Genomic DNA, 14172 nt, shown 5'->3' on the forward strand with positions numbered 1-14172 from the left:
CTATTTAAGAGATGCTTGGCCATGGTTATTTTCTTCTCTATTTTACTGTCTGTTGGGGTGGAGCAAAAGAAAACATAATGCATAAACCTTGCTGAATTAAACAAAGTCAGACGGACAGACAGGAAGAAAGAAAGGAAGGAAGGAAGAAAGGAAGGAAGGAAGAAGAAAGGAGAAGGAAGAAAGGAAGAAAGAAAGACACAGAAAGACAGACAGCAGGAAACCATCCCAAGTGAGAGGCCAAAAAGAAACAGTTTAGGCAAGAGAAACTGGATTGTGTTCATAGAATTCTTAAGACCAACACTAGAAGTCAGCTCCAGAGCTCAGAGCAGACAACCTAAGGAAAACGCCATTACTGCAGTGGTTAGTGGACAGAGCACCTGGAGAGCCCTTAAAGACAGTCCAGTCCGCAGGCTCTAAGGGGAGCTCATGGGTATTGAGTCAAGCAGGGCACAGGGAGGGAGGCCAGGAGTGATGGGGGGCTCCCAGAAGCAAGCGCAGGGCAGACAGTGGGGCTGCACATTATGTACTACTTCCCCAGAAAGCCTCAGAACATTGAGACAGGGCCTTGGGCATGATTAGTAGACCCCAACGGGATCCAAATATCCCCATGTTAATTTCCAGGACCCTCACCGAGAATCATTGACAAAGCCAGCAGCAGGTACCTGAGCAGATGACACTGGCGTCTTCATGGTGGCCACAGTTGTGGACAGATAAGCCTTGGTGGTGGCACTGGCCTAGCGAGGTCTCACTGCCCTGGCACTGCACGTCGTCCAGGAAGATGCTCCCCACGCCCTCTCCAAAGTGGCTACTCCCAAGGGCGCTGACACCCTCCCCACAGTCCAGCTGCCGGCATACCACATGGGCATCCTCGATTCCCCAAAGGTCATCGCAAACAGTGCCCCATGTGCCATTGTGGTGGACTTCCACTCTCCCTTCACACCGGTTCTTTCCATCCACCAACCTGATCGTGAGCTGCCCTGGGGAAGACTCAGAGGTTAGTCCTGGAGTGGCGTGGGTATCATGGAGGGCTTTTCTTTAGTTCTGGATACAATCCCTCTAAACCTCAGAACTGTAGGAACTCTGGCCTCCTGCCTCCAGGCCTCACACGACTACCCTGAATTAATGATTCTAAATGCAGTGACTTGCTTTCCCTGGCTAATTCTGATTTCTTATCTTCAGACTAAAAATATGTTAAAGTTATTGCAATGATAATCATATCCTTGGATCCAAACCACCAAATCCATAGGCATTGGTGTTAAATATGTCAAACTCGTTCCACCCCTCCCCCCTTTTCTTGTCCCTGGGTGCAATTTCAAAGTTAAAGTCCTCTAAGAAGCAGAGGGAAGGCATGCAGACAGTCTGTATGAATAGCCTCCCCTGGTTCAGCTTACTCCTTTGCAATCCCGGGGAAGCAGAGCTCTAGCTAGCCAGTGGTAGTGCAGGCTATAACCTTGGGGAAGTCCCTAGAAAGATCCAATAATTAGGAAGTAGCGAGAGAAGCGACGAGAGTATTACCAACTGAGGGAGCCGCTTCTGCCAAAGCTGAGGCAACGCTAACCGCTGAAAGAGACAACGAGAAGCATTCACGTCAGTGGAGGGGGTTCATCTGATAAAACACCACAGGCCCAGTGGGCAGGAATCCTCCTCATGTCCATGTGATGACACACACACACACACACACACACACACACACACACACACATACACACACACACACACACACACACACATACACACACACACACACACACACACACACACACACACACACACACACACACACACGGTTTGGCCATATGTTAAAGAGCCAGCCCAGGCAAACAATGTCTCTGAACCACCTTCCCGTCACCTGACTTGCTAATCCTCACTGAAAACATCATTTGACCTTACAGGCAGGTGGCATTTTGGGGATTTGTGACCACAAAACAGGAAATGAGAGTTTTTTATTCCCTGGTCCCAGGAAACTAACTCTTCAGATAGAAACAAAACAAGACAACCAGTGAACTGATAGAGTGGAGGAGACAGCCTCTCCTCACCTTGATCTTCATACCATTTCCCCACCTCACCTCTGCCTGGTCCTCTAGAGGGTAGAGAATGAGTAGTCCTGGGCATTAGTGAGGCCTGACAGTAGGACAATTAATAACAAAACAAGGTTATAGAATTTTTGGTCAAGTTCTCTTTTGAGTGGTAACCTAAACTTGTCCCTTGTGGCAAGAAAGTCCCAACACCAGCAATCAGCAATGAGGAGAGCATCAGTATAATCAGGCTGCCTGAAATTTCATCATGAGGACTTGGGAGTTTGATGCACATAGAAGGACCGTTCCCAGGAGTTAAAAACCGCCCTACAGCAGGGCATCACTCTGCCTTCCGGGTATATTATTGCTTCTGCATGTAAAGCCTGGAACACAGGCTGTGACAATGGACAGTGGATCTTCATTTCCTGACACTAGGGTGACCAATGTTGTTAGCTGTTGGAGTTCAAGGATGCTTGAGAGGCATGAGACTCTTGGTGCTAATGCCAGGATAAGTTCGCCCCAGCAGGAACCCTGAGCCCTTCTGTGTGGTTGTACCTGGTTTGCTGCTTGGTAGGAAAGTGAAGTCCCAACAGAGACTGGGTACCTGAACAGATGGCTCCTGCATCCTCATGGTGATCACAGTTGTGCACAGACAGGCCGAGGTGGCGGCAGTGCCCTAGGTTGGTCTCTGTGCCTAAGCACTTCACATCGTCTAGGAAGATGGGGCCAGAGCCATCGCCAAACAGACTGCTCCTGGGGGCCGCCAGGGCCACCCCACAGCCCAGTTGTTGACATACCACTTGGGCGGCCTGTATGCTCCAAAGATCATCACACACAGACCCCCAGGTCCCATTGAAGTAGACTTCCACGCGGCCCTCACACTGGCTTTTCCCGTTGACCAGTCTCACCAGCTGCAGATCTGCAGGAGCCAAGGGACAAGTCAGTTGAGGGTCCTTCAGAGCTCAGAGAGAAACAGTGCATCAAGCTAGCGAATCCTAGCCTGGGGTGCAACCTGCTGTTGGGGTAACAAGCACCTGACTATGAAGGGCTGTGCTGACGTGGGAGACCTATATACACAAAGGAACACATACGACCACTTTCTGTACTGGAAATTTAATGTGTTTCTATCTATGCTGGGTTGTCATCCTGGGCAGTTTTGTTATGGAAATGGAGGCCACAGGCTAGCATTGAGGAATACGTACCTTAAAAAAAACAAAAAAACAAAAAAAAACAAAAAAAAAAAAACCATGCTTCCATGGAGCTTTTTCCCTAGTCCTCTTTTTATCCTTTCTTTTGAGATAAGAGTCTCACTAATTTTCCTAAGCTGGCTAGACCACACTCCTAGGCAGCCCTGGAACACACAATCCTCCTGCCTTAGTCTCCGTAGCAGCCTAAGTCTCCAGGTCTTTGGCCCCATGCACAGGGCTAATTGTTTTTAGGGTTCTTTTTCATAAAGCCACTTTTCTAAAAACTGGAAAAAAAAAAACACAGCTGCAGTCTGAGAGTTCAGGCTGTATTTCTAACCTGGTTCCCTCAGATAGGATGCAATTTACAAAATAAAGTTAGTTGTTCATCACTTGAATCCAGAAAATGTAAAGTATCTATCAGAGATACAGCGTCCCTGAGGCAAGGTGGAGAATTCCCAGGAAGAAGACCCTCTGAACTAAGATAGATGAAGTCGATTCCCAGAGTCTGAACCCACAGAACTGGGGTGGGCTGTTTTCAAGGGTTGACTAGGGCACAGTGTGGAGCCTGGCCTTTGAACATCAGATTCTGCAGTTGAGATGGGTGGGTACATTGGCTCTCTCTTTGAAAAGACCTCCATAATAGGAGAAGCTGCATGTGACAAGCTCTAATGAGCTTCTTTGTTATGTAGCACCAGATCCATAGGCCATGGAAATAATGTTCTCTCTGTGTGTGTGTGTGTGTGTGTGTGTGTGTGTGTGTGTGTGTGTGTGTGTGTTTGCACATGTGTTTTGTACTTGCCTGTATAGTTAGATCAGATTTCACCCAAGGTTTATTCTTCAGGGTGCCTTCTACCTTGTGTTTTGAGAATATTGGCTCTCTTATTTTTACCTGGAACTGCTTGATTTGGCTTGACTGGCTGGCCGGCAATCCCCAGAGAGCTGTCTGTCTCCACGTGTCCCAAACTGGGATTACAAGCATGTGCCGCCGTGCCTGGGTCCTGGAGACTGAACCAGGTCCTTCTGCTCTCATGGCTAGCATTTTACCTACTGAGCTGTCTTCCCGGCCTCCTGGGCTTCATTTCTGTTAGTCACAAACAGCCTCAGCAAAGAGTCACACACTGTAAGAGTGAGGACGTACCTATTGGATGGAAACCATGTGGATGTCCCTCAGGAGCTGAAGTTGCTGTACAGGTAAGAAGGGGGAAGGGGGAGGAAGTTATCATAAATACATCCGAAGCAAATAAAAGGTCAGCTCATACCCTTACATGCCATCTAAATCATAGAAGTGAGTTTGCCTTTAAGCACCCTGCTGAGTAGCTGATCAGATAGTTTCCATTTAAAATGTGACAACGGCTCATGCATGTGTGTGTATTATCCTACATAAGAACGAGGCATGAAGTTCATGTTGGGATTGTGAAGCTGTGGCCTCATAGCAGGATCTCACTGTCAGGTCACCAGCCTCATCCCAGGTCACGAGTGTAGGCTGCAGATCAAAAAGGAGCCCCTGCCCCCCGGGTTCATCTGCCTCTAGGACCACCTGCCCTCCTTGGCCTCCCAAGGCCTCTGTTGCATGAACATCTATTTTGGGTCAAAAACTCGTATTATGGTTTCCTGCTGAAAGGTGGCATTCATGCGCAGAAGGGATGGCACACCTATATGTTAACATCCGTCCATGTGAGATGCCTTTTCTCTGGGTGCATGGCAAGCCCCCAGAGCCCGGGGGACAGCAATCTAGATCTCAGGGAATCATCGAAAAAAAAAAAAATGAAAACTCAGAAGAGTAGACCCAGTATGGTAACCCTTTTGGTAAACTTTAGTCATTGGGCAGGAAATACGGTATTCGTGATTTCAGAGATACCTGGATGTCCGGCAGCTGCAGAATCTATAGAGAGAAAGGAAACATGAGATGGTTGACATTAGAAACCATAGTGGTGAAGTCCTGAAGGCCATGGCCTTTGTTTAATTGCAACTGAAGGAAGCTGGCGGGAGCAATTCTTCTTAAGCATCCAAGGCTGCCCTCCTCTGCTGTGGGCTTTCACTTGCCTAAAAACCCAGTCACATGATTCTGATAGAATTAATCTTAGTAACAAAAATTACAACAGCTAGCAATTTTGTGTAATTTATGGTTTCTTAGATGCTTGGCTAAGCATTGTATGGTTGTCTTGTCAATGCCTACCAATGCTATGAGGCTAGCACTATTATTTTCTTTATTGTAGGGCTGATTAATCTCTTCAGACCCTCACTTTGAAAACAGCCACCCCAAGTATTCCAAGCATAGTTTTCAGTGTTGGCAAAAACAAAAACAAAAACAAAACAACAACAACAAAAAAACCCACCACCCTGCCCATGAAGGCAGACTCGAGGTGTGCCAGCATTCAGGCTTGGCTTGGGGAGTTCTAGAGCTGGTCTAGGATGGGCCTTCTCTCACCTGCACAGATGACACCAGCATCTTCCTGGTGCCCACAGTTGTGGGTGAGCCAGTCGCTGTGAGGGCACTGTGCCAGGGAAGACTCCTTTCCTGTGCAGTTGACATCATCAAGGAGGATGCTGCCTGACCCAGGGCTAAAACTGGTGCCTGGCAGGGCAGACAAAGCTGGACCACAGCCAAGCTGTCTGCAGACCACGTGGGCATCCTCTATGGACCAGTTGTCGTCGCACACGGTCCCCCAGGTGTTGGCATGGTACACCTCAACTCGGCCCTCACACCTGCTTGTCCCATTCACCAGCCGCAGGTCCAGACCTTGGTGGGTAAGCCAAGAACAATCCCCTTGAGGGCTCACTCTTAAAGACTGCCAGAAATAGCAGCTATTTCCTGGGAGTCACGCATTGACTGTCAAGGATGGCGGACCCACACTTCCTTTTCATTTCAATTCTTGTCCTTGGTACCATTCCATGTGTTTTCAAGATCATGTTTGGTAAAGAAATGATTGCTCCTTGGCCAGCTGGACCAGGAACTTGCCCTGGGGTCCTCTTACTGCAAGTTGCAAGTCTTAGTTTCTGGTGCTCACAAAGTTTGTTTCATTTTTTTATTTGTCAAGAGCTGTGCTAACTAGTGTGTGTGTGTGTGTGTGTGTGTGTGTGTGTGTGTGTGTGTGTGTGTGTGCATGTATGTCTGTGCATGTGTACACTGATTAAGGGGTGATAGCAGCAAACACCAGGATCAAGAGTGTCCCATGTGTCAAGGTGTTCCAGGGAATGAGAAGGGCAGTCATTGCCTGCCGATGCCCATAGTCAAAGGCTGTTGTGTCAGAAGAGAATAAAAGGTCAGAAGACAGCCTAGGTCAGTTCCTAGGTAGAGTTGGGTAAGGACAGCAAGGCACCCTGGGTCTTAACAGGATCCAGCTTCCACACCAACCCTCTGCAAATTATCCTTGCTTCTTGCAGGATTTTCTAGTCCCAGATTTTCTAGATGGGCCAGGCATTCTGAGTCTCCTTCCAGTAGCAGCCATCAACAGGGCCAGCCTGAGCTAGGGAGGAGGGTGGGCCTAGACCGTGTGTTCAGCAGGGATGCTTCTCCTCCAGCAATGCTGGATTCTGGGCTCAAACACTACAAAGGAAAGGTGACCGAGGAGTGGAGAAAAGGTTACCTGTTGATGCCGACATCCCTGGCTGCTTTACCAACGATGCTAAAGATGGATAGAAAGCAAAAGAAGAAAATTATACCGCATCTTTGGTAAGTGTCAGGCATCTTCAACTCTTCGTCAATTTCCAGGGGGCTCTCCACCTTCAAGACTATCTACGGATAGCTTCGAGTCACATCCCTTCCAGTACATTTCTCTGTAAGGAGTAATCCTTCCATCCCTCAAACAACATGTACACAGCGAATACAAACTACTTTAGAAGCCCAAGAAAATCAGAGCCTGGGGGTTAATAGATTTTTTTTAAAAAAAAATACAGTTTAAAAACAATGAAGCATCCTTTGAAGACTTCTGGCACCAGAATAACTCAAGCTGAAGCTTCCTCTGAAGGCTTGGGGTCTTTCTCCCAATTCTTTTCTGCATGTTGAACTTTGCTCTTAAAGACCTGCCCGGAAGAGCAGTTAACCAAGTTTGAAATGTGGTAACTATTGGGCCCCAAAGAGCCAGGAGCAATTGTAAAAGTTAATGCTTTTGGCTTCTTTGTTCTTAGTCCCGCTGAGGAGAAAGCAGTAAGCAGAGCTGAGGACCGAACCCAGGGCCTTGTGCTTGCTAGGCAAGCGCTCTACCACTGAGGGGCCCCCAACTGGATCAGGCCCTCTGAATAGGTGAGACAGTTGATTGGCTTGATCTGTTTGGGAGGCAACTAGGCAGTGGTAGTGGTAGCGAGTCCTGTGCTCAGTGCATGAGTTGACTGTTTGAAACCTGGGACTTATGCAGGGATGCTTGGCTCAATCTGGGAGGAGGGGACTGGACCTGCCTGGACTGAGTCTACCAGGTTGATCTCAGTCCTCAGGGGAGGCTTTGCCCTGGAGGAGGTGGGAATGGGGGGTGGGCTGGAGGGAAGGGGAGGGGGACAAGAAGGGGGAGAACAAGGGAATCTGTGGCTGTTATGTAGAACTGAATGGTATTATAAAATAAAATAAAATAAAATTAAAAAAAAAAAGAAACAGTGCTTGTATTGGATTGTGGTCTAGTCACAGCATGTGGCCCAGGCTCTCTGTTTAAGCTGATGAAATCTAAAGTTTCAAGTTTCCTTGGAAAAGGAACTCACATAAACAAAGAGTCAGATTAAAGGAAATGGTTATGAAAATCACACCTTGAGTAGCAGGTGGGTGTGCTGGCACAGTGGCCTGGGGACTGTCCTAAATTCCCTTCCTGCTTTTTGTGCGGTGGGGCTGGAGGCTCCCAGAACTGGAAAGTCACTAACCCATCTGGCTCAGAACCCAGCCCACCTGAGCAGATGACACCAGCATCCTCATGGTGGCCACAGTTGTGGGCAAACCAGCCACCGTGCAGACACTGCCACAGTCTGGCTTCCGTTCCCATGCACTCCACATCATCCAGGACAATGGGGCCTAGGCCTCGCTCAAAATGGGCTCGGCCAGCGGCTGCCACAGCTCCACCACAGCCCAGCTGCCGGCACACCACCTGGGCATCTCTCAAGTCCCAGCTGTCGTCACACACAGTGCCCCAGCTGCTGTTGTAATAGAGCTCCACGCGGCCTTCACATGGGTGGCTGCCATTGGCCAGTCTGAGTGCCACATCTGGAAAAGCAGACACGCAGGGTCACCACCCTGAAGCTCCCCCTTGGTTGATGAGCACTCGAAGGTAAGGAGGACATGCTCTCTGCCTTGGCTAGCTTTGAGGGCTCAGTCCTCACACTGGGGAGGGCACCTTATGGGTTAAAGCTGGCTGCTGAGGACCTTGGGTTTGATACAAATGTGATATTTGACCCAAGGGATGTTTTTTCAACACCCCCCCCCCACACACACACACCCAGGGTTAATTTTATATTCCACAGAACCCAAAGAAGACTCTCAATAGCCTTTTATAAAGTGACAATATTGAGCATGTAAACACTGTCGCTCTACCGTTTTCGAACTCATTATCAACATAGTTTTGAATAAAACAGGTTCTAACATGGGGCTGGCTGAGTCCCCTTTCTCTGAACGGTTCATGGACCTCTAACCATGAAGATGTGTGCACCTAAGTCCAGAGCAATGTGCAGAGCAAGAAGTCTCTCCAACCTACAGCTCAGGAGCTGCAACTGACAAGAAGCCAGGGAACCACTCACAAATCCCTAGCACCCAGGTGACTGAAGGTCCATCTGAGTTCAGTGCCACCACCAAGCAGGACCAGCAGCTGAAACGATGGAAGGACCTACCTCTGTCTTTCTCATCTTGCAACAGCGACTCATAAGATGCATAGAATCCAATGTTGGTGACAATGTCGTCGCTGTGGAACACCACACTCATGTGGCTTGAAGAAGACGTAAATACTGGGATTGTTTCTGAACAGAATCTCCCCAGTGAAAATGATTCACTTTGTGGGCCATCAAAAATCTCAATGAAGTCATAAGGGCAGCCATAGAAGTTTTCCATCCTGTGGATGAGATGGCGTCAGTCAAGCTCCTTTCTGTGGCCCTTTTCTCCAGAAGTGACTTCCCAGATGGTAGCAGCAAGGGTCAGGCAAAGCTACTGCAAACCCATACCTCTTCCCACAGGTTGGAAGAAAAGCTTCTGCTGATGTGGCCAAAGGTACCTTTCTGTTTCTAAATATTTTTTTTTTAGTTTTGTATTGAAAGAAAGTATTTTTACACAATATGTTCTGCTCACATTTCCCCCTCATAGCTACTCCCCACTCAGCCAACTCCATGCCCCTTCTTTCTCTCTTTAAAAGACAAACAAGCAAACAACAAACAAGAAACACACACACACACAAAACGCCCACAAAATGGAACTCAAAGTATATAAGCAAAACACCAATCAGATATAAGAAATTCCAAAACAAAGCAATTTGAGACAAAAAGTCTACAAAAATACCTTTAAATTCATTGTCTTTTAATTTGTCAAAAGTTTTAATTCAGCTGGGAGGCAGTGGCACATGTTTTTAAACCCAGCACTCAGGAGGCAGAGCCAGGTGGATCTCTGTGAGTTCCAGGCTAGCCTGGTCTACAGAGCGAGATCCAGGACAGGCACCAAAACTACACAAAGAAACTCTGTCTCAAAAACTCCCCCCCCCAAAAAAAAATTTTTAATTCAATAATATCTTTTCAATGTGTGCTATAAGCTCGTGGAACATAATTTAAGTGATAATGATGGCCTTTGGTGAGAAGGAAAATCTCCCATGCCCACTGATCCCCACTTGATGCTGCTTCCCAGAAGCAGTTCTTTTTCCTTCCACAGGTAGCTTGCACACGAAGGGTGGCAGATTTGAAATAGATTTGAAAAGGTGGCAGATTTGAAAACAGTTGTCCACTGTTTTCTTCAATCTCATTCTGTAGCAATAGTCACTTATTCTGTGACAGTAACATGTGGCTATACCAAACATCTGTTTAGTGGATCTCCTGCAGATGGGCAAGTCGATTAATCCCAGTCACTGTCATTGTGTGCAAGCTGCACACTCTCCGTTTTCTCACAGGACTTAAAGTTCTGGGGTTTGTGTACTTACACTTTTGATCAATATTACAAGGCACTTCAAGGTACAGCCCATTTGGGAGAAGTTTAGCCTTTAATATATATATATATATATATATATATATATATATATGTATGTATGTATGTATTGGTTTCCTGGAACTCTCTTTGGAGACCAGGCTGGCCTCAAACTCACAGAGATCCACCTGCCCCTGCCTCCCGAGTGGTGGGATTAAAGGCATGTGCCACCACCGCCCGGCTAATATTTTTATGTAATATTTATACATGCATATACGATGCGCATTCAGACCTCCCCAATTCCTTCCTTTCCAATTCCTGCCCACTTTTCCTCCCAACTTTACATTCTCTCTCTCTCTCTCTTTTAAATTTTAGTTATTTTTACCTATTTGTTTATTTTGAGACAGGTCTCACAGTGTAGCCCTGGCTGCCCTTGAACTCCCAGAGATCTGCCTGCCTTTGCCTCTTGAATGCTGGGGGAAAAGGCATATGCTACCACATCCATTTTTATTTTAAATTTGCTACTCACTGAATCCATTTAGTGCTTTCTGTATGTGCATGGATATGGGGCCTTCTACAGGAGCCTGGGCAGCCTCTCAGGGCCTGCATCCCTGAAGAAACGTGGCTCTCACCCTTCCAGTGGCCATCAATTGCCAACAGCTTCTCAGACAGGGGTGGGACTTCCTGAGCACCCCCTGGTATATGCTGAGATTTTGGCTGGCTTGATGCTATGCAGGTCTTGTGCGTGGGGTTTCATCTGTTATGAATTCGTGTATGCTACGGCACTGCTATGTCTGGCAAAGAGGTAGTCAAACTGATGTGTGCAGAGCCAAGTAATGATAACTGTAAAAGCAGAAAATATTTACTCACTTGACCACTTCAAAGGTAAGTCTGATGTGAGCACTAGTATCCACTCGTATATCCCAGGCACATACCACATTGGTGGGATATTTTTTAGGATACCAAGGACTGGAGAAGGAGCCTGAACTATTTGTGAGCAAACCACCACATCGGAAACTTTCATCTGAAAAAAAAAAAAAAAAAAAAAAAAAGTGAGGAAATCCCATGAGGAGACACCAACCTCTGATGCTTTTTGTTTTGTCTTCTTTTTAGCAATGTTAAGAGGAGATACACTGAAAGCAGAAGTAAAGAAAACAAGCTGAGTGTATGGGGTGCACGTCTATAATCCCAGCACTGGGAAGTCTGAGACAGGATCTCAAATATGAAGCGAGTATGAACTGTAGATTCTGAAGAAAGACAACTATAACAACAAAGAGAAGTAATGAAAGCTTGTGCTAGAGCTGCCTTTCCTTTTTTGTTTTGATGCTCTTTTATCAGTGTGTGTGTGTGTGTGTGTGTGTGTGTGTGTGTGTGTGTGTGTGTGCGCGCACACACGCGAATGTGTCTATGAAGGACAGAAGATGGCACTGGATCCCTTGGAACTGGGCTTACAAGAAGTTGTAAGCTGCCTGATGTGGGTGTTGAGAATAGAACTGAGGTCCTTTGCAAGAACAGCAAGTACTGTCTTAACTGATGAGCCATGCCACCAGCCAGGAAAAAAAAAAAAATCTTGTTTTGAGACAGGGCTCGAGTGGCTGAGGCTGACCATATAGCTGGGGGGTGACCTTGAACTCCTGAGATCATCCAGCCTTCACCTCCTGAATGCTGGAATCATAGGCACGTACCATCATGACTTGTTTCATGCAATGCTAAGGACTGAGCCCAGGGCTTCCTGTGTGCTAGACAAGCACTCTAACTACTGAGCTACAGCCCCAGCCTCAGCATCAGCCTCTTGACAGATGAAGATCATTCCCTTTGTGACGGGGAAATGATAGCAGCTAGAACTGAATGGGCCTTTTGAACCCAGGTGCCCGGGTAGGTTTACATGTGCAAACTCAATATGCTGTGCCATAGAACAGATCAGTGATTCTCAATCTATGGGTTGCGACCCTCACAGGGCTCACATATCAGATATCCTGCATATAAGATATTTATGATTCATAACAATAGCAAAATTACAGTTTTGAGGTAGCAACAAAATAATTTTGTGGTTTGGGGTCACCACAACATGAGGAACTGTATTAAAAGGTGGCAATGTTAGGAAGGTTGGGGCTTTTCAATTGACTTTATTAAAAGAAATAATTGGGAGGTTGTTAAACTGATTCACGATCTTAGTTCCTACATAAGTAAAGCAAACTCAACTCAGTACAGATTGTACTGCCAACTCACCTCTAACTAGGAACTTCCCACTCTAATGACCCAAAGGAAGACATTGGCACACTTTCACCAAGCAAACATTGGCCTTGCCTCCAACTTTGCCCTATCAAAGCCTATCCTCCTGGTGGAGCCCCAAATGACCCCAGCTTGCAGCTGCTCAATTCAAAATGGCTATCTGCTCAATATTCTTTAAAGTTCGAAGGCACCAAAGCTTATCTTTTAATAATTATATACAAGTTGGAGCTGAAACCCAAACCAAAATTCATTATCCAGTTAGTCCCAGACTCCTGGACTTGGTGTGAGATAGCTATAAACTCCTATGCAGCAGCTTCTCACCTACCAGAAGAAGAAAGGGTATCAGCCAGATACAGGGTGAGTTAAAGTGGAAAGAGAAGCACATACAAGAGGAGCTGTAGTACCTGTCATGATGTCACCAGTGGAGTCTATGAAAATACACAGAAAAAAAGTCATGATCAAGAATTTGCATCTATATTTCATTTTTTCTTAAAATACTGAAGACTATTGACCTTCAGAATCAATCATTCCCCTGCACTCAATGGACAGCGAAGGCTCTGACTCTCAGGATCTTGCACATTTGTACCTCAAGAATATGGAGGGGGCCACTGCAGACAACCTGGAATTTCTGGTTCCTTGCTCCATCTAGAACCTCATGACATGATCATCACTGCCAGCAGTTGCTCCCCTCTCTACTGAACCAGTAGCCAGGAGATTTCCTCTTTGGTGGATCTGAACCCTTCCCTTACTCTCCCTTATCTTCTCACTCTCTGCAGCAGTCCAGCCCCACCATCTTGCCAACTATAATAGGCGTTAGTGCCTTTGTTCATCAGAAATCAGAGTATCTAATCGGGCCGCCCTCTCCAGCCCCAGAACTCAAATGGTAGCTGGGATGCTCACCCATGAGGGCCCTGACAACTGAGTGTTGACAGACAGTACCTGCTGGTCCTGGGCTTGGTGTGTCGTCAGCACCTATTGAAAGTCAAATGTGAGGGTGAGAGACAGATTAAATCAGGTGGTCACACTACTCCCTATAAATATCAGGCTCTTGGTTTAGAATCAGACATGCTCTGTTTGGGCCATTGGAAAAGTAGAAGTAGAACTCATCCAGGCCAGTGAGGGAATCAGTGAGCCAGAGTGAGGGAGCACACTATCTATACCCTTGTGATTCAAGTACAGCATGGTGTTTGCTTGATTTTGGCCAGTCACTGGGCCAACAGAGCCTCTGTAACAGAGATGAGCTCGGTCTTTAACCTAGGACCTCCGCCAGGCAATGCTTAGAGAACATGGCCCTGCATGTGGTATTGGATATGCCTTTGAGGGCCTGATCAGTTGAGTACAGATACTATGGTCTCTGCTTTCCTGGAAGCTGTGGATATGAACTGAAAATTCAGATGCTCTGGTTGTAGGACAGTTCGGCATTCACAGAACATTTGGTGGGTACTGGGTTATTACCAGCACCCAGGCATGCCAGGCCAGGTATACATCTGCTAATACTGACCATTTATATAACTGCTATTTTGAGCACTTTACAGGTGCCAAAATCTAAGATCAAAAACTATTTCTTAAATAAATTGACTTAAAAATTGGCTCAAATCCCAGCGCTCATTGCTGATCGATTGCCTGCTGGTATTGACATCTCCCTTCCCAATGGCTGGGGGTTGGC

At 46.7% G+C, this 14172-nt stretch overlaps 1 protein-coding gene across 1 annotated transcript in view; it reads right to left on the reverse strand.

Annotated features, from left to right (window-relative positions):
• The window catches only part of LOC114695348 (deleted in malignant brain tumors 1 protein-like), a 113725-nt gene that overhangs the window by 35020 nt on the left and 64533 nt on the right, over nt 1–14172 (reverse strand). The window contains exons 28-39 of the mRNA XM_037209865.1: nt 13446–13478; nt 12911–12934; nt 11145–11298; nt 9005–9222; nt 8073–8384; nt 6790–6828; nt 5631–5942; nt 5061–5084; nt 4341–4385; nt 2620–2934; nt 1516–1560; nt 663–977 (exon numbers count right to left, since the gene is read on the reverse strand). Of these exons, the coding sequence (XP_037065760.1) occupies nt 663–977; nt 1516–1560; nt 2620–2934; nt 4341–4385; nt 5061–5084; nt 5631–5942; nt 6790–6828; nt 8073–8384; nt 9005–9222; nt 11145–11298; nt 12911–12934; nt 13446–13478 (1836 nt within the window). The remainder of the gene's footprint in view (nt 1–662; nt 978–1515; nt 1561–2619; nt 2935–4340; nt 4386–5060; nt 5085–5630; nt 5943–6789; nt 6829–8072; nt 8385–9004; nt 9223–11144; nt 11299–12910; nt 12935–13445; nt 13479–14172) is intronic.

This window comes from Peromyscus leucopus, chromosome 1, assembly GCF_004664715.2.
Source record: "Peromyscus leucopus breed LL Stock chromosome 1, UCI_PerLeu_2.1, whole genome shotgun sequence".
NCBI classification, from domain to species: domain Eukaryota; kingdom Metazoa; phylum Chordata; class Mammalia; order Rodentia; family Cricetidae; genus Peromyscus; species Peromyscus leucopus.